This window comes from Podarcis raffonei, chromosome 2 (genome assembly GCF_027172205.1).
Source record: "Podarcis raffonei isolate rPodRaf1 chromosome 2, rPodRaf1.pri, whole genome shotgun sequence".
NCBI classification, from domain to species: Eukaryota; Metazoa; Chordata; class Lepidosauria; order Squamata; family Lacertidae; genus Podarcis; species Podarcis raffonei.
In genome coordinates, this window is record NC_070603.1 from 56,063,429 (window position 1) to 56,082,364 (window position 18,936).

At 44.6% G+C, this 18,936-nt stretch overlaps 1 protein-coding gene across 4 annotated transcripts in view; it reads left to right on the forward strand.

The window, feature by feature from the left end:
- FGF1 (fibroblast growth factor 1) overlaps positions 1–13,517 on the forward strand; it is a 50,009-nt gene extending 36,492 nt beyond the window's left edge. For 2 of the 4 annotated variants that reach the window (XM_053376711.1, XM_053376710.1), the window contains 3 exons: positions 1,338–1,539; positions 9,648–9,751; positions 11,260–13,517. In XM_053376711.1, coding sequence (XP_053232686.1) covers positions 1,371–1,539; positions 9,648–9,751; positions 11,260–11,454 — 468 coding nt within the window. In that variant the 5' untranslated portion in view covers positions 1,338–1,370 and the 3' untranslated portion in view covers positions 11,455–13,517. Of the gene's footprint in view, positions 1–1,127; positions 1,235–1,337; positions 1,540–9,647; positions 9,752–11,259 lie in introns of those variants that run through there. The other 2 variants (XM_053376712.1, XM_053376713.1) reach the window with 2 other exon arrangements.
- Positions 13,518–18,936: the final 5,419 nt, after the last annotated feature.

Sequence of the window (18,936 nt, forward strand, 5' to 3'; positions counted from 1 at the left end):
CACACACACACACTTTCATTCCCGTAAAACCCAACCTCTCCCTGCCAAAAGTATAATAGCGAGCCCATGAGGAGAGCTGTGTGCAGAATACCAACGACACGGTCATAAAAGTATGAGAACAGCGTTCACGTCTAGCACAGCGGGACAATGGGGGTGGAAAATAGTATTCATTCAACTTCTCTTGTGGAGTCAAAGGCTGCTGGCAAGCAAGGATGGGTTCTAAAAATAGTGCCGAATCTTAAAAGGAGAGAAGCAACGTGGAATTAACTAAATCATTTCCAAATGTCTCATAGAGCTGCTCTGCTAAAACAATCTGGAGAAGCACTTGGGTCCTTAGACCACTGTATATACAGGAAGGAAGCATCATGGTCAAGCCCTCCTTGTTTTAACAAATAAAACAAATGGGTCTGAGCTGGTTTTCTATTTTATTTGTACTAGATATTGGCATATTAGAGAAGAGGCTGCAAGGTGCTTGGAGAGACACCTCCTAGGTTATCTTCTATGACCTGCAGTCAGTAGACCATCTGCTTTGACACAAGAGTTTAAACAGGTCATACAAGAGCTGGAACTGGACCTGTCAATATCTGTCCTACTTTTTGTTTTATATTTTTGTGTCACTCCATTCAGCAGAGGTCCCTAAGATCAGGCGGTTTGGGACAGAAAGAAAATAAATAAAAAGAAACTAAACAGTTTTGCTACTCAGTTGAATTGTGGGCTTTCGGCTGGATAGCTGCCTCCAGCCCAGCAGTATAAGAGGGTATCTCATCCACTGGGTGAGAAGGAGACTGAAACCCAGTGTTGGCTGCAGCGCTGGCTACTGCTCTTCCATGTGCCCCCCCCCCAAAAAAATCAGAGAAGTTTTTCAGCAGAGCTTGGCTTGAGGAACACCCTCTGGGTTGTCTCAAGCTGTTCATTTCCTATACCTTGAAAGTAGAACTTCTGTTTAGAAACAGCTTTGTGTCTAACCCAGCTCATTCTTCAGAGATGAAAAGGATTCCCATCCCTCACTTTCTTTTAACCATCCCCTTGATTTGTGATTGCTTTGGCAGTAGGTGCTGCTATTCAAAAACCTCATCAAAACAGGAGGCAGCAGAGCCCCCCCCCCCCCGGCCACCATTGCTGCGTATCTCAGAAGCAGCAATGAAAACATTTCCCCGTATCCCCTCTGCTTCTGCTATCTTCTCATAAGGCAGGGGTGGGCAACCTGTGACCCTTGGTCTCTCATTTCATGCAGGTGAGCAAGGTGGGTGGAAGCAATGGAGGAATGCTGAGAGAGGGGGGGAGAAAATGGGGGGACAATTGCTATTATCTATGGGCCTGTTGAAATTCTCTTTCAGGACTGAAACCCAGACACCCAGACCGTGCAAGAAATGGCTGAAGGGGAAATCACGACATTCACAGCTCTGACAGAGAAGTTTGATCTTCCGATGGGGAATTACAAGAAGCCCAAACTCCTTTACTGCAGCAACGGAGGCCATTTCTTGAGGATACTTCCTGATGGCAAAGTGGATGGTACAATGGATCGAAATGACCAACACAGTAAGCTTTTACTTGCTTTTTATCAGTGGGTCTCAAACTGAAAGAAACCCTTATTGTGGTGGCCTATTGGGGTGGACACTGGTAATCTTTGGTAATATGGTGCCCTGAGCGAGGCCCCCAAATGTATCTTCTCAGTTATGAATCTTCTCTGTTTTGCACCCCCTGGGCTTCATGCCTGTGCAGGGGAACCACTCACACCACCCTAAATCCAGCACTGGACCTCTCCGCTATGGAACCTTTGATCATTTGCCATGGAACTTGACTGTTTGGCAAAGGATCCTGGTGGCACATTCTAGAGTGCACTGTTGTGGGGGGTTTCTACTCGACCAATGAGAGCTGAGTGTAGCCTAGGACATGCCGAATACCAAATCCATAGCTGTCAACTTTTCCCTTTTCTTGCAAGGGAATTTCCCCTTTAAAAAAAGGGAAACGTTGACAGCTGTGCAAATCTCATTCTCCTCTACATGACAATGTAGCAAGCACTGATGTTTAAAGCATGCCAAGGGCTTCCCATCTATATGCATGTTTTTTTAGTGTGTGTGTCTGTGATAATTCAACATTAACTACGTACGCATGTGTAAGTTAAACCATTCAATATAAACCACCACCCCTAAAACACAAATCATAGCCGCAACCACAGACACAGGTAGCTGAAAACCAAAAAGAACTGCAAGCCAGGAGATAATGGTTCGATTTGTGTGATCAATGGACATGTGTGCAGGACGTCTGAACAGAGTCACTGCAATGCAAAGAATGATCCTTCCAGGCGATTGGGAATCTTGCACTTGGAGACAGAGGCCGCTGTGGGTCCAGCCACATATGCAGAGGCTTCATCCTGCTGCATTTCCCTTAGGTGTGTTCACTTATCCCACAGCCTGAATGCCTGAGATTCAACAAGATAAAGACTGCAGCTGGTTAGGAGGATGTCTGCATTGTGCATCACAGTCCGTAGGGCATCCCCTGGCTCTTTCCATAGACCTCAGTCAGAAGCTAGTGTCCTGCATGTTGCTCTGTACCAACCATTCAGCATCTCTCCCCTCCATTCTCCCAGACAGTATCTAGTCAGAGAAATGTGTGGAGTGAGATCTCCTTGTTCAGCATTTCCCAACCCACTGCAAGTGGAGAAAATTTGACGGGAAACTGTTACACTGAACATGCCTTTTACAAGAAATTTTACTAGGCGAGGTGCAGATCTATGGCAGCGATATGTCTCTTATAAAGTCGAGCTCAGCCCTTAGCCTGCTTCAGCCAGCAGCATTACCATAGCAATCTCCTGCATGTACTGTTGGTCTTCATTGTATAGCCTTATCCCTGCTCATTTTAATCAAACCTATTGAGTAATTGCCCTCATTGGCCCTGTGTATATTATTACATATAAATTCCAAAGCACAGGGAACATGGTGCTCTAAACCTCGGAAAAAATGATGCCCTGTATCCCAGAACACCGAGGAAATCAGGCTCAAAATCATTAATTAGCATGAGTGATGGAATATGGGAAAGAATAAATAAAAGTGTCTCTGATCATGTACAGACTGCCTTCAACGCGTTCTCCCCCAGCCCCCAAAACTAAATATATACACTCTTAGAATTACGGAGGAGTACTTTAGAGTCGTTCACGACTGGACGTAACTGTCAGGGGTCCTTTACCTTTACCTTTTACTTTACGCATAGAAGCCAGCACCCTTGCCCAGTTTTCAGCTGACTGGCTTTGCAAGAGGTTCAATTACGTGACTCCTTGTGGTCCCTTCCAACTCTACAATTCTATGATTTGATGACCTTCAGGATGGGTCAAGCACAGTGATGAAAAGCAGCAGTCGTGGCACTGGTGCCAACAATATTATAAAACACTTAAAGCTTACCTGCCCATATTTCCTACTTGACCATATCAATTTACTTTCCATGTTTGGGGACCGTATGCAGTACCCTACAGTAACTGAAGGTCCTATGGATAAGGAATGTGTTTTATCGCTGTTTTGTATAGGATGTGTTCTCAACACAAGATCCATTTTCCTCTCCCCCTACACAGCACTTCATAATGGATTCCTGAGGGAACAGAATCTGCTGAAATGCTTATTCTGTGCTTTAACATGATGGAGAGAGGAAGTGGGAAGGACGAAGAATGCATGGGAGCCAATAGTTTCCTCCTTAGGACAAGAACACTTTATTCCCTTACTGGGATTCAGTGCTTGCTCCTTGCGCCGTGTGTTCTGAAGAATGTCCTAAACTGACTAAACGGGGCTTTAAGAGAGACTTTATCCTTGATCAGTTAAGAGCAGCAGTTTCCCAAATTTTTGCCTTTCATGCATGTCCAAACTACAATGTTAGGAGCAAATGCATTGCTTCCAGTTTCGTCGTGGACGGTGTCACATGACTATTTCATAAAGTACTTGTTTCCTACCCATAACACTGCAAAGCAGGAAAAAAATGGGTCTTGCCAATGCTTTTTTTTCTGGGGGTACTCAAGGGTACACAGTGCCAGCACCATTTTTTTCCTAGAAGAAAACACTGGGTGTTGCCCTGTAATGTGAATCAGTTTTCCCATGCTGCCTGATGAATATGTTTAGCATCCTTCCTCAGCATCAGGGGTCAGTGTTTAGCATCCTTCCTCAGCATCAGGGGTCAGTGTTTAGCATCCTTCCTCAGCATCAGGGGTCAGCAAACTTACTGCGCCTCGGACCAGTGTCTCCAGCACCGATTGCACAGTGGGCCAGATGGCAGGGGGGCATGTGCCCATACACGTGCGTACACGCTATTTCTGGTGCACTTCCGGGTCGGAGGAGCACCAGAAATAGCTTGTGTGCATGTGCACAGGCCTCCTCTGACCCGGATGTGCACCGGAAATAACACTTGCGCATGCGCGCAAGCTATTTCCAGTGCTCCTCCAACCCGGAAGTGGGCAGCCACGCAGCACAGAGCAGTAGGAGGCAGCACAGGCCAGATAAACGAGTCCCTCAGGCCTTATCCAGCCCGCGGGCCTTAGTTGGGCACCCCTGCTCAACATGATGCCTTTCAGATCTTTTGACCTACAACGCCCTTCAGACGTGTGTCTGTCATGGTGAAGATGCTGGACTAGGACCTGCCAGACCAGGATTCAAATCCTTCCAGAGTCACTGGGTGACCTTGGGACAGTCACAGTCTCTCAGCTTAAGCTACTTCACAGGGTTGTTGTGAGGATAAAAACTGGGGAGGGGTGAGAACTGTGTACATCATCTTGTGCTGCTCAGAGGAGAAATGGGATAGAAATGTAATAAATGAATGAATAAAACCGCCAACCACTCACTGTGCTGGTTGGGACTGATGGAAGTTGTAGTCCAAATCATCTGGCAGATGCCAGGTTGGGGAAGAGGTGTGTGTGGGTAGCTCAGAGTGTGATTTGCAGGTACAATCCCTGTATGGGACAGCTGCATATTCCTGCATTGTATGGGGTTGGACTAGATCAGTGGTTCCCAACCTTTTTTTGGCCATGCCCCACCTAAGCATCTCTAAAATCCTGATGCCCCACCCCACTCCGTAACATATAATTCCTATTACTCAAAAAGTGAAATCCTTTTCATGTGGAGGAAGCCTAAAAGGTCTGACTCATTCTCGAATTGCCCCCCTTAAAAATCAAATTGCCCTCCTATGGGGCGTGTGCCCCACGTTGGGAACCACGGGACTAGATGACCCTCAGGGTCCCTTCCAACTCTACAATTCTACGATCTAAGGCAGCTGTGGAACTCTACCTGTATCTATGTCATTAAGAAATGGCTCTTTTCTTTACAAAATCATACATACAGATGTATGGCTTACGGCTCCACCCATGCGAATCTGCGTTTTGAAGTTCCAACGCTATTACAGTCACAAAATGCTTGGGAGGCTTGTTGAACTCCTTTGTCCCAGGAAGCTGGCGGGTGAGATTGGCAGCTTGATACTGGAAGATGAGACAGGCCACAATCAGCTCAACTGTTGTGATGGTCCAGCAGCTCTGACATGCATCGTGCTCCACTGTGCACTGGAACACACACTTGCAACGCACTGATTTCACAGGAGGAGCCTCTTCCTGCCCTGTGTGTGTGTACTCTGTGTTGCTGTGCACTTACTGGAATACAGCTGGGCTCCCTGCTGCAGGATGTGCTGACAGGAGGCAGTCAGACGCGCTCTCCAAATTCTAAGAAAAGCACCTTCTTCTTTTTTCTTCTTTTTTAAAGGAAAGCCACAGGAATATGTGGTTTCCCTCCCCTGCCCCAACTTTGCTCTCTGGTTTGTTTCTGAAGTCAGTTTATGGCAGAGGTTTAATTATAAATGCCATTTACACACTCACACTCTCTCACACACGCTCAACAGTGGACTGAGCGAAGATGATCTCATCCTGAGTAAACATAGCAAAGGACAGACGGGAAGTCTCTAACCCAGAGTAAACTGGCATGCAACCTTTCAGAAGCCCTGTTCAAGCAACGGAGGTAGGAAAGCAAAGAAGGAGGGAAATCTGCAGAAGGCACACAAGCCTGCCTGCCGTTTGCAAGGAACAAGCTGGGCAAGATGCAGGAGGAGAGACATGCTCTGAAACACAGAGGCCCACCCCTCCCGACAAGTGTATTTGCTAACACCTCTCTCTTCTGTGATACATAGGCAGCACCAGCTCTAGAGCTATGTTTTTTGGGAGGGGGCGTCAGGCAAGATGCCCTTTCTGAGTGGCCCCACTGCACTGCCATCATCACTGAACGGCCCCTGCCTGGTGTCCACTGATGCTGACCTTTGGTGTCAGCCCTGTGTAGCTAGCTCAGCATGCAGTATGGGGTCTGGGCTTGCACTGTTTGAAAAGAGAGCCCCCTCATCCCACAGGGAATCCTTGAGGTCAACCAGTTCCAACTCCCTGCTCAGAACATGGTCTTCATAAGGGCATAATGTCTTCCAAACTTAGCACTCAGAAGCAGTTACATGGCACAGGGGAAATATGTTTTGTTGTTCAAAGTAAAGCCATCAGTCAGTCCCACTGCCTTCAGGGAGTTCTGTGGACCTCAGAAAAGGTTTGCTTTTCACAGCAGAACATAAAGAATCTGGCAGGAACTCCTCTACCATTAATTGCAGAGATATCAAGAACAGGCTCCACAGGGGATGCAGTGCTAGTCAAATTTCTTATGTTGAGAGTTCACTTCATCAGATGCATTGAATGCCATCCTGAGTTGGCAAGTATACAGACATAGATAGATAAATATTTTAAGCTGAGATCTTCTCCACTTCACAACAATATTGTTTTTATGCACTGGAACACACACTCATAATGCATTGATTTCACAGATTGGTGCGTGTGTAGAGAACATTGTTCAGAACAAAGAAAAACAGAATCCACTCCAGGCTTATGTGTTTTACAAGAACTCCAAGAGTTGCTGTGGAAGCAGGTGCAAAAGACCTGCACTTAGATTTTAAGAACATGGTGCTGACAATATTCTGTGAGTAGTACAGCCGCCGCATTTTCCACTAGCTGCAGCTTCCTGACCTACCACAAGGGCAGCCACACATGGAGTGCATTGCAGTAGTCCAATTAGCTACCAGCCCATAGTCAGTCTACTGTGGTCCAGAAATGGCTTTACCTATCTTATGTACCCTAGCTGGTAGAAGGCATTCCTAGCCACTGAGATCACTTGGGTCTCTAGCAACAAAGATGGATATAGAGGCACCCCCAGTCAACAAACTTTGTTTTTCAGAGGAAATACAACCCTATGAAAAGCAAGCAATTGATAAATTATCTGGACTTGGGAACCACCCACCCACAGTGCCTCTGTCTTGCCAAGATTCAGAGTCAGTTTATTAACCACCCAATGCTGTTCTCTGAAACTGACCCTGAAGATAGAGTCAGCTGGCAGTGTTTATTTTTCTCTTGCTTTCTATTATATTGGCAAATATTTTTTTGTTTTAAAAATGGAGTGGGGAGAAAAGTGGGGCCTTATTCTATTACAGTGGTGAGAAACTTGTGGTCCTACAGATGTTGTTCAGCTCCAATCAGCTCTGGCCATTGGCCATGCTGGCTGGGGCTGATGGGAGCTGGAGTCCCGCAACATCTGGAGGGCCAAAGGTTCCCTGCTCTATTGTGTATTCTGATCATCTGGTATTGAGGGGGATGCTGCTTATGTACACAGAGGTCCCATTTACCCACCACCACCAGATGCTGGAGGTCCTCTCCTCCATGAATTTGTCTAATCCTTTTGAAAAGGCCATATAACACAGTAGCCATTGCTTCATTTTTGTGGTAGCAAAAGATTTTCCAGGCCTTCCCAGTGTCCAGCTGTGTTGTAACAAGGATGGATTCCTACTCCCTAATATGTCAGCAAGCTGTAAGAGGAAGAACAGCTATGAGCTAGGAAAAGCATTAGCTCCATGTGAAAACACACACACACACACACCTCCCTCCATGCATCACTGGCGCACTATAGTCTTCTCAATGATTTCTCCCCCCCCCTCGGAAAAATGTTGCGTGTAGCCAGTGTTGCTTTCTAAAGGGTGTATGTTTGCTAGCCTGTGCCAGAAATGAGCTTAGCGTAAATGAGCTATTAAACTTGGACATCCTGATGAAAAAATATTTACAGAGGAAACTCCTTAAACGGGTATGTGCCAGCGGAATAACCCTAGTTACAGAGGACAAGTCTTGGGCTGACGACGTAAGTAAACTTGGGTGGTGCCCTCACTTTCCACAACCTATTGAACTAATCTTTGTAATGACATTTGTACAGGGCCAGAGCCCTGACTATGTTGAAGTGAACAGAGCCCATTTACATGGAAGGATGTGTACAAACAGAAATCTCGTTTCTTTTAGTGATAAGCAGTCCATCCTCTCACTCACACCACAAAACAGTCACAAAAGTAGGAAGAGGTCTTCTTTAATGAGGCATGGGCTGCTTCTAGGGGAAATATAATCTTCTCTTTCACCCCTTCCTCTCATGCACTCTCTCTCTCTCCCTCTGTATGTGTGTGTTTGCACACATGCAAATCCTGAACACACTTGCCTCAGAAAAAGTCATGCTGAATTGAATGAGCAGACATGAACAGGGTTGCTGTACAGGGTGGTGGATTGGAACCAGTGGCACCACTGCCAGATTGTTGCTAAGTGTCCCTTTTAAAGCCAAGTAAAGAAAAAATGAGAAACAGAGAAAGGGAGCAAGAAGATCGTGGGAGACAGAGAGAGAAGGTAGCTAATGGATATCTATGGCAAAAAAACACACCTCATTGTTACTGACCCCAAATTACCCACTGGAGTTTATTATATAAAATAAAGGATTGGTTTAACAATTGTAATATAAATAAAGTCAGTTTTCCCCTGACTATATTATGTAATTTCCTCTCTCTTTCTCTGTTTGGTGTTTGTTATGAGTTGTCCATGAGCAGCCAACTTTTTCTCAAAGACAAAGTCATTAGAGGATTCAGCACCATCTTTTATCTTGCAAGATCACATTTCTTAAAACAACAACAGCAACATGAATATGAATTAAGAATCGTTGCCCCATCCTCCCATAGGAAGCAGTTCTTGTTTTCATAAATGGCTGTTGGCTGCAATTTTCACATCTACTTGTAGCTGTGCATTCAGAGCTACTGCACAGCCCAAGTGATCCTGGAGGGTTGTCAAGTTCTCCTTCACCAGGGAATGGTTCATCTGATTGAGTCATCTGAATGTGACTTAACAAAATAATTCCCTGCCACTGGAAGAACCTCTGGCATAGATGCATATTCCCCTTCATAACTTTTGTCCTGGCACACTGGGCTAGCCATTCTAACTTACTTTTTTCTGTGAGATGGTTCATATTTAAGGGGAGGCATTAAATGCTGATTACTGGTCCAGAAATGTGAAAGGACTCATACCAAAAGACTAAATGATCCCCTCAGATTTGGATTTTATGCAACCATGGAGAAGAAGGAAACAGAGATATTTGTAATGAATGACTTTACAAAAGACTGGAAAGCTGAGCAAGGAACAGTCCACACACTGCGATATTTTGCTGCCAGTCTCAATTGCTACACCCATGCCACATTCTTTTTTTCCTCCAAGGAGCTTAGAGAAGCTAGCACATCCTTTCCTACATCTCTGGACCACTGCTTTACCTTCCTGCTGCTGTTCTTACTATTATTTTCTATTGCAGTTCAACTGCTGCTAAGTGCGGAAAATTTGGGTGAGGTGTACATAAAGAGCACAGAGTCTGGGCACTACTTGGCCATGGATGCCAATGGCCGTTTATATGGCTCGGTAAGTATGTGGCTTCTGTGGGACTGGGACTGGGGGAGGTTTTGAGGTTTGCAGATATTGTAGCCCACGAGCAGCAAATAGACATTGTTTGTTGTTTTTGCAGCTGGGTTGCCACATTTTGCCCAGCTTTATTTCTGGAAAAATAAATAAAATAATGAGAAGTGATGTTCCAAAATACTTCCAGATATTGGATTTCGTATTTGGAAGGAGCAAGGCTGCTTCTTCCTCCAGCTGCCAAATCACAGAGGGTGATGCCATTAGGGACACTGAGCCAAATTTAACCCTAGGATAAACAAGCGTCAGAGATGTTGTATGTGCTGTTCACTCAGCAGGCTGGAGTGGTGGAAGGATAGAGAAGGGGCTGAAAAGAAACAACCCTGCAGAACAACAAATAGGTGGAGCCAAAAAGTTAGTGCTGCCATCTTGGCTGTTGCTCAGTGGCAGAGCATCATATCGGCAGGCAGAAGGTTCAAGGTTCAATCTCAGCATCTCCAGTTAGGGCTAGGCTGACAAAATCCTGGAGCGCCACTGCCAGTCAGCGTAGATGGACCAACGCTGAGCTGGATGGACCAATGGTCTGACTTCCTATAAGGCAGCTTCCTATGTTCCATCCAGGTTTCCCAATCACATGGATCAACACAGAATCAGAGAATTGTAGAGTTGAAAGGGACCCTGAGGGTCATCTAGTCCAACCCCCTGCGATGCAGGAATCTCAGCTAAAGCATCCATGACAGATGGCCATCCAATCTATGCTTAGAAACCTCAAAGGAAGGAGAGTCCGCAACATTCTGAGGGAGTCTGTCCTGCTGTTGGACAGCTCTTACCATCAGAAAGTTTAGTTGGAATCTCCTTTCTTGCAACTTGAAGTGACTGGTTTGGATGCTACCCTCTGGAGCAGGAGAAAACAAGCTTGTTCCCTCTTCCATATGACAACCCGTTAGATATCTCAATATGGCTGTCTTGCCTCCTCTCAGTCTCCTCTTTTCCAGGAGAAACATTCCCAGCTCCTTCAAGCTCTCCTCATAAGGCTTAGTTTCCAGACCCTTGATCATCTTGGTTGCCCTCCTCTGCACATGTTCCAGTTTGTCAACATCCTTATTCTATTGGACACAGTATTCCAGGTGTGATCTGACCAAGACAGAATAGAGCGATACTATTACTTCCCTTGATTAGGACACTATACTTCTGTTGATGCAGCCTAGAACAGCATTAGCTTCTTTTGCTGCTGCACCGCACTGTTGACTCAGAAGGGCACTTCCAGACTCTCACTATCTCTGGGTGGGATTCAGTCACACTGCAGCAAATGTAGGCTGCACAATTAACACACCTGTTTCCCCCAAAGACCAGACTTTTCCCAATGAAAAAAGTGATGGGGAAATGCACCGAAAAGTGTGAGATGGCACTTGCTTGATACAGAAGCCAGCACCATCCTTCACTGCTGATGGACAACTCAGCTGCTTCACTTGCTTCCCATTATGAATGCACCTCTCTCTTTCTCTTTTCTTCAGCAGTTGCCAACGGAAGAGTGTTTGTTCCTGGAGAGAATGGAAGAAAACCATTACAATACCTACACATCAAAGATGCACGCAGATAAAAACTGGTTTGTCGGCTTGAAGAAGAATGGGAAAAGCAAACTGGGACCGCGGACTCATTATGGCCAAAAGGCAATCCTCTTCCTCCCCCTGCCAGTTTCACCCGATTAGATAGTTTCCCCACGTAGCAAAATATGTTCCTTAGAACGAAGCAGCCAGTAGACTTTTCCCTTTCCTTTCCTTCGATTCTCCCTCCTGCTGGGGAACATGAAAAAGATGTGGGAGATGGGGGGAAATGCAAAGCAATTCCATAAAACATGCATGTATACAAGCAGAGTGCACAGGCATCTCAGACGCACTGCCTCCAAAATGAACCAGGTCAATTAATAGTCATACAACAGAGCGTACCTTGGTGTTCAGCTTCTATGGTCATATATGTAGCAAAGCTCCCCTTTTTCTGAAACCCGCATTTAAACAATATGATCTAACTTCCAGAAATCTTTTTCATAATCCTTGTGTATCACATGGAATCATAACCAACAATACTGAAGCTATCCTATTATTTAAAACAAATTTAACTGTGTGCTTATAGTACCAGGATCCTTGCTTCTTAAAAAGTAACATTGCTCTGGTTCTTGGTAATATTTCTGTAATATATATTTATTTATTAATAAGACTGTATACAATCTACATTGTTAGGCCATTTTAACTGTAGACAATCAATATTGTGTATATTACATAAGACCAGTGCTTTTTTTCCTGGTGGGGACGCAGGGGGACGCATACCCCTAAACATTTTGTGAATCTAAGTTTGGCCTTGTTGAGGGGCAGTATTTCAATATGAGCAGGAAAATGAAAGTACCCCTAAACATTTTTTTTAAGTAAAAAAGCACTGCATAAGACAAGATCTTGAATACTTTGGCAAGGAAAATGAGCAAAGACAGAACAAATATAAAAACACAGTAGAACATTTATATACAAATGTAACTCCACTTGGAAGCAATGAAAGTTTTACCATGAGCCAAAATCCTGCTGATTTCAATGTGGCATTAAAGATGTGGTCTGCACTGTGCTGATGGTGACACTTAGCCCCACCCCTCAAGACCAGAACAGTCTGTTGAGCCCTAGAAAACCCCAGGCAAACCAGAGATCTGGAGCTGGCAAGGCCCACAGGCCATGTGATAAAGGCCAGTACTGCTTATGGGTAGGTGCAGCCATCATAAGAGCCCCCCGTTAGGACAAGTGTTGCAGCTGGGCTTGGTGCTCCAGGCTGATGGGGCTTTATTCCACCAGTCACCGTTACATGATCAGCTATGTCAGAACCAATGAACAACGTGCTCTTTGGTTGCCTGATGTTTTTGGGGAGTGGTGGGGGCAAGGAGCTCTGGTAGAAAGCAGATTTCCCTAGGGAACAGACTTAGAGAAGTGTGATAGGAATTCGTTGTTCATCTGCAGTCATATTTTGCCACATATTTCATATTTCATTTACTTGCTGCAGGCATAAAAACAACCAGCTTAACTGTATACAATGACTGTGTGGTTAAATAACCGAATTTCCAACGGCCTTCTAAGAGAACTTGCACTTTTCTCTGTCCTTGCAAGATACATGGAACCTTGTTGTGATTTGCAGGTCATATCCCAGGTTTCGCGACCTCTTTAAATTCCATTGATTTCCACGATTTTGAAGGAGGGTGGGCCTGTTTGCATGCCATTACTCTAGAATCTAGATCATTATAGGGGCTGCAGAGATGCTGCATTCAATGTTGACTAAACACACAAAAGTGGGAGCAAAATAATGCACTTTGGCCCTGACCTAACCCCCCCCCCATTCCCAGCTACATGCATTCAGCATCATTTCTCAGAAGAGCCTATTTATCTGCCTACAATACAGGCATAAGCTCTATGCTGAAGGAGAGGACAAGACTAATAAACATAACATCTGAATGTAACATCTGCACATTCTAGAGTGGTTTGGGGATACAATTGCAAATTGACCAGTTGCAAAATGACAGATGAATCACTTTCTTCCCTAGGTATTAGTACTGTAATCTGTATTATTTTACTGAATTTCAAAAGCTGCTTGATCAGCCATATATTTGGCATGCCACAGTTTTTAGTTCCAAGGGAGGTAAACTATGCTATCTTGCTGTTCTTATTTCCGGATTTCCCAGTGTGTTTTCCACAGCAGCAAAGCATGCAGATTAACTTCTGATTAAACATTCTGCCTTTCCTGAGTTTTATTTTATCATTACTAATTACATTAATTGTCGCTTACTACAAACATATCTCAAAGTGGCATACAGTTATAAAAGCATACAGTAGAAAATTTAAAGTGTATCAAAAAACAAAAATCAATTGGCTAAAAGTGCTCAAATCAAAGCTTTTGTGATACACTAATTTGCTGGCAATCTGTTTTCTGTTGTACCTCAACATATCTGGCACTACCAAAGGACACCCTCAGTGCTTCCCCACCGTCAGTTCCTACATCTCACACCAGTAAGGGTTATTCATGTCATTACTTGAGTGTTTCCAAAAAGTCACACTTGGTTCCAGAACAAACCCAAACATAGGGCACTCTGTGTTACCCATTGGACCATCTGCTCCTAAACCATCACTGCAGGTTTCTGAAATCCTTTAGGCTCATTTGCTAGTGACATTGCTCAATAGATTAAATAGTGGTCTTTTTGCAGGGATGCGTTCTTGTGTCTCATTATTTACTTGCTTTGGTTTGGGACAGGCCTGGGATCCTATAACAACCATAGGTGCAAGGGGTGGAGAGAGACAGCCAGATTTGGCTTAGACAAATGCGTAAAGGGCAGGTCTATCCCTCAGCAGCTTGCTGTTGTTTAGTCATTTAGTTGTGTCTAACTCTTCATGACCCCATGGACCAGAGCACGCCAGGCACTCCTGTCTTCCACTGCCTCCCGCAGTTTGGTCAAACTCACGCTGGTAGCTTCGAGAACACTGTCCAGCCATCTCGTCCTCTGTTGTCCCCTTCTCCTTGTGCCCTCAGAGGTACCACTACATTCAGTGCCAAGGTGTTGGAGAAAAAAACAGAGAACCGTCTTCCATTGCAATACTCACATTTTTAATGGGAGGAAAGTGACAGCCACCTGTGCCAATAAGCCCACCCAAAACAACTTGGAATAATTGCACCAGTCCTGGGTCCCTCGCATTCCAAGCACTAGCTCCAGATGTTGCAAGGCTGTGAGCTAAGCTGCATGCGACAAGGAAAAGCTTCCCAGCATCACTAGCCTGGTATTTGTGAACAGGAAGGGTTTCAGATCAGACTACGGTGATCATAGTCTGGGCCGTGGCTCAGTGGTGATCTGCTCTGCATGCAGAAAGTCCCAGGCTCAATCCCCAGGTAGGGCTGGGAGAGATTCCCTGCCCTAAACCCTGGAGAGCTTCTGCCAGTCTCAACCTGTGGGTCCCCAGATGTTGTTGGACTACAACTCCCATCATCCCTGAGCTCTGGCCTTGCTAGCTAGGGATGATGGGAGTTGTACTTCAACAACATCTGGGGACCCACAGGTTGAGAAAGGCTGGTTTAGACAGCCCTGAACAAGATGGGTCAGGGGTCTGACTGAGCATAAGGCAGTTCCCTGTGTTCCTATCCTGAGCTTGAGCAAAGTATTTCCAAAAGGAAAAAAACAAAACGTGTCAGGGTGCAAGTCCAGTTTACCTAACATCCTGTCTCTAGTCCTAGCATGTGGGAGGTATTTCCAGGATAGTAGCTAAAGGAAGGGTATGTTGTTATTTCTTGGACAGAGGACAATTCAGGAAATCCGTTCCTGTCCCAAGATAGAAACTTTTCCTCAGCAAAGGAACAGAGTTCCACAGAACCAGAGTCTGCAAGAAATATGCCTCTGATTCACAAGGCACTTTTCTTATTTGCTGGAAACTTCTTTTCTCCAGTGTGTGCGTGTTTTCTTTTCTTTTTACTGCTATAAGATACAATTCAACAGTACTACATTGCAGCAAGCACTTCGTTTGTCAAATGAGATCAGTGTTCCTTTCCCACCATTCTGTTTTTCTTCTGTTTGTAAACTCCTGCCAAATTTTCTTCTCGCTTACTCCTTCTCTATAAGACCCCCTCCCTGTTCCCAGTCATCATCCTCTCCGGGGATTAAGCGTTTCTGTTGAAATGCCCAGCTGTCTTTTCTATCTATGTGCATTTGCTCCACCTGGCCTGCTGGAGACTCTCATCTGATGTAATCCAACCAAGAGGAGCTTCTCTGCTCTGTTTATGCTCCTCCATACAGTCTTATACAAACTGCTGGGACAGGAACTGACCATGAGCTTGTCTGTGCTTCTACTTGTGGCCTGCCTAGAAAACACGGATCTGAGCCATTTTCTCCTTGTCCTGCTCCTTTCCGAGGGAAAACCTGCTCTTTTGCGATAGATTGGAACAAATGGCAATCCCAAATCAACAGTGTTGTACTATAATTATGCAATAAAATAGTGTTGTACTATAATTATACAAAAAAATTATACAATATTTATACAATAAAAGGATGGGGAACCTCTGGCCACAGATGAAAACTTCCCTATGACAATACATCCTTAAACAAAGAAAATGGTTTGTCAGGAGAAGGCTAGATAAGAACCCTTGCCCCTGACCTCTACTTTTCTGTATGCCCATTTTTGCTCTGTTTATGTAGAGGAATAGTCAATAAAACCCATGGTTTGAAATGGTGCAGAATGCATCCTACAACCTGATCTGTGCCTTCCTTGAGCTGAGACTTTATTCTGAGTAGATCAAAGCAATACATGTATGCAGACTGTAGGCATGTTTTGAAAATGCTTAAGCAGCAAAAACATGGATCACTTCATTCAACAGTACAGTCATTTTTTGGCTAGAGGACACTTGTGATTGTATGAATATGCACCTGTCGGTTCTGCAGTGCAGTTAGAAAGCAGGTATCCAAATATCTTAGCCCTCTTGGATATGAGCCATCCTTCACATAAATGACTTAGCATTTAACTCCATAATTCATTCACCTTGATAAGGTTCATGTCCATTAACCTGATGCCGGAACAGCTTAATTTTGATGGATAATAGCTGGAAGCCCTGGGATTAAAAAAAGTGCAAGGACACAGCGGCAGCAACTTTCGCAAAGGACCAAAACTGTGCACTAAAATGCAAGTGGAACTCTTGGTGCCACAGGGAAAAGGCAAAGGCAAGTGCAAGGAAGACTTTATGAAAGGGAGATCCAGTAGTAGTACAGAGGTTAACAGATTTGGAACACGGCACAAGAAACTGCTAGAACTAGTTTATGGGCCATCTACAGCTAACCAGCATATATAGTCAGGTTTCGCTACCAACACACACACACACACACACACACACACACACACACACACACCCCTCTTTCAAAGAACCAGGTTGCCAATTGGGTGCAAACAGAAATGTCTGTGTGCACAGGTGATTGGAACTTCTAATTAAATCCGAAAGCTGGAAAACGGTAATATCGGATTTAGTTCTGCTGTTTCCCAGCACCTCATTAACCTCAGGGCATTCCTTTCATTAGACATCTGAAGCCTGGCTATTGCTAACCTCACGTGTATACTTGACACCCAACTGGGGGGAAATGTCAACACTGCCTGAAAAATAATCCCCAGTAATTGCTCCAGATGGATGAACAGGAGAGAACAGTGCTGCCAGCTAAAGCTATAGGCCACAAATTATCCAAAACGGACTTAAGCCTGCCTAAGCCCATCAATTTCAATGGGTTTAAGGCTGCTTAAATCTGCACTGGAATATGGCCATACACGGTTTTAAGGAGTTTATCCCTCCTCCAGCTCAGATGAAGAGATGAAAGATGACAAAACCTTCCTTTTAAAAAATTGATTTAATAGATTATCGGAACTAAATATCTGTTAATGATGGAGAATGGGGGTGTGGGGGGCAGGATAGTTCTCAAGCTGCTGGGCTGAAGGGGGAGGTAAGAAAGTGAGTATATTTTGTATGAATGGGGCACAGGAGGAGGGTGTTGGAGGGTAGAAGATCTTCAAGCACCTGAAGGGAAAAAACCTGAACAGGACTGCAGCAGCACAGGATGTTTGGAATGTAAAAGCTCTTGCAGAGAGGTTAACACATCCTCCCACAGCCCCAGGATAGAGAGGGCCCCTCGGTGTAATAAAGAAAAAGCTGGCTGGACATATAAATTGCAGCTCTAAAGCCCATGACAAGCTGGTAACTGAATAATGAGGATGAAGAAACAATCTGTAGAAAAGGAACACAGAGACAGAATTACTGGCTCCTATACTCAGAGAACTTCAAGCGGATTGGCATGGGGGGGTGGGATTTCTTACAGCTCAGCTTTCTGCAGTTTGATGCACACAAAACATCCACATAAATGGAGCTGGTCCAGATATCTGTTCAGCCTATATATGGGAGGCTATCTAGGGGCAATTAAAAAAGAGGCCTTTCTTTCTCCCGCTAAGCCTTAGGAGTTAAATTAACCCTCAGCTTGGAATGAGTGTGTTTCCCTTACCTGCCTTTGAGGTAAGGTTACCAGAGGTCCCCGTTTCCCGGGCACAGTCCTCAGATTTACAAATCAGTCCGCTGCAAAATCCTATCATTCCAATTTATTTCAATGAAGTGTCCCCAGATTAATTGAAAAAAATCTGGTAACCTTACCTTGAGGACCAGTTGCAATGAAAGATACGGGTTGCTGACTTTTTTCTCTCAGGGCTCCCATGCCTTTAGCAGTTGCTTGGCAAACAGAAAACCAATGCCTGAACCCCCCTCCCCCCCCCCAGAAACTGTAGCAGTTGAATTGTTCTGTGTCTCATGTACCTGTTAAAGGCACAGGAGCCATTTTAGAAAACAGCTGGCAACTCACAGAATGACCTATCTAGGGCTACTCAGTGAATGTGCACATGGGAAAACTGAATTTCCTTCACATGCTATGCCTAGGTAGCCAAGTGTTTGAACTGATGTGGATGTGTAATGAGTCTTCCTGCTCTTGTGAAAGTGCCTAACATGTGTACATGCGTAAGTCCCTTTTCACAAGAGTAAAAAAGCATGAATGGGTGGGTGCATTCATACTGAAGGGGCAATCCATGAGTGTGCTCGTCCCTTACATGTGTAAACATATATTCAACTAATTGTGGTTTCACAAGCAGGTTACCAACTAGTTTATGCCTTTAAGCGCATATTTTGCTACGATAAAGTACAACAATAATAGTTGCATCTCAGCTGATGACAGCATTAATTATTTCCTACGTTGAAAAATTCCATGTTACCTTTTCATTCCTAGCAAATCAGACCTTCAAAAAGTCCACAAATAATTCCAGTGGTCTGTCAAGAGAAAATTTTGTCAGGCGATGTATACCGGCTAATAGGCAAGCAGGTGAAGAGAAAATGCATTTTAAGCTTCCCGATAAAACGTTTTGAGGATGGGAAAGAGAAATGACTGATCATTACTGGTGACAACACCTCCACCTACGAGGTGACTCTCAGTCCAAGGAAGACACAATCTGAGGTATAGTGGTCTACATATTACAGTCGCTACACTGAGATGCTGCATGCACGGTGGCTATTCCATTACAGTGGTACCTCGGGTTACATACGCTTCAGGATACATACACTTCAGGTTACAGACTCCACTAACCCAGAAATAGTACCTCGGGTTAAGAACTTTG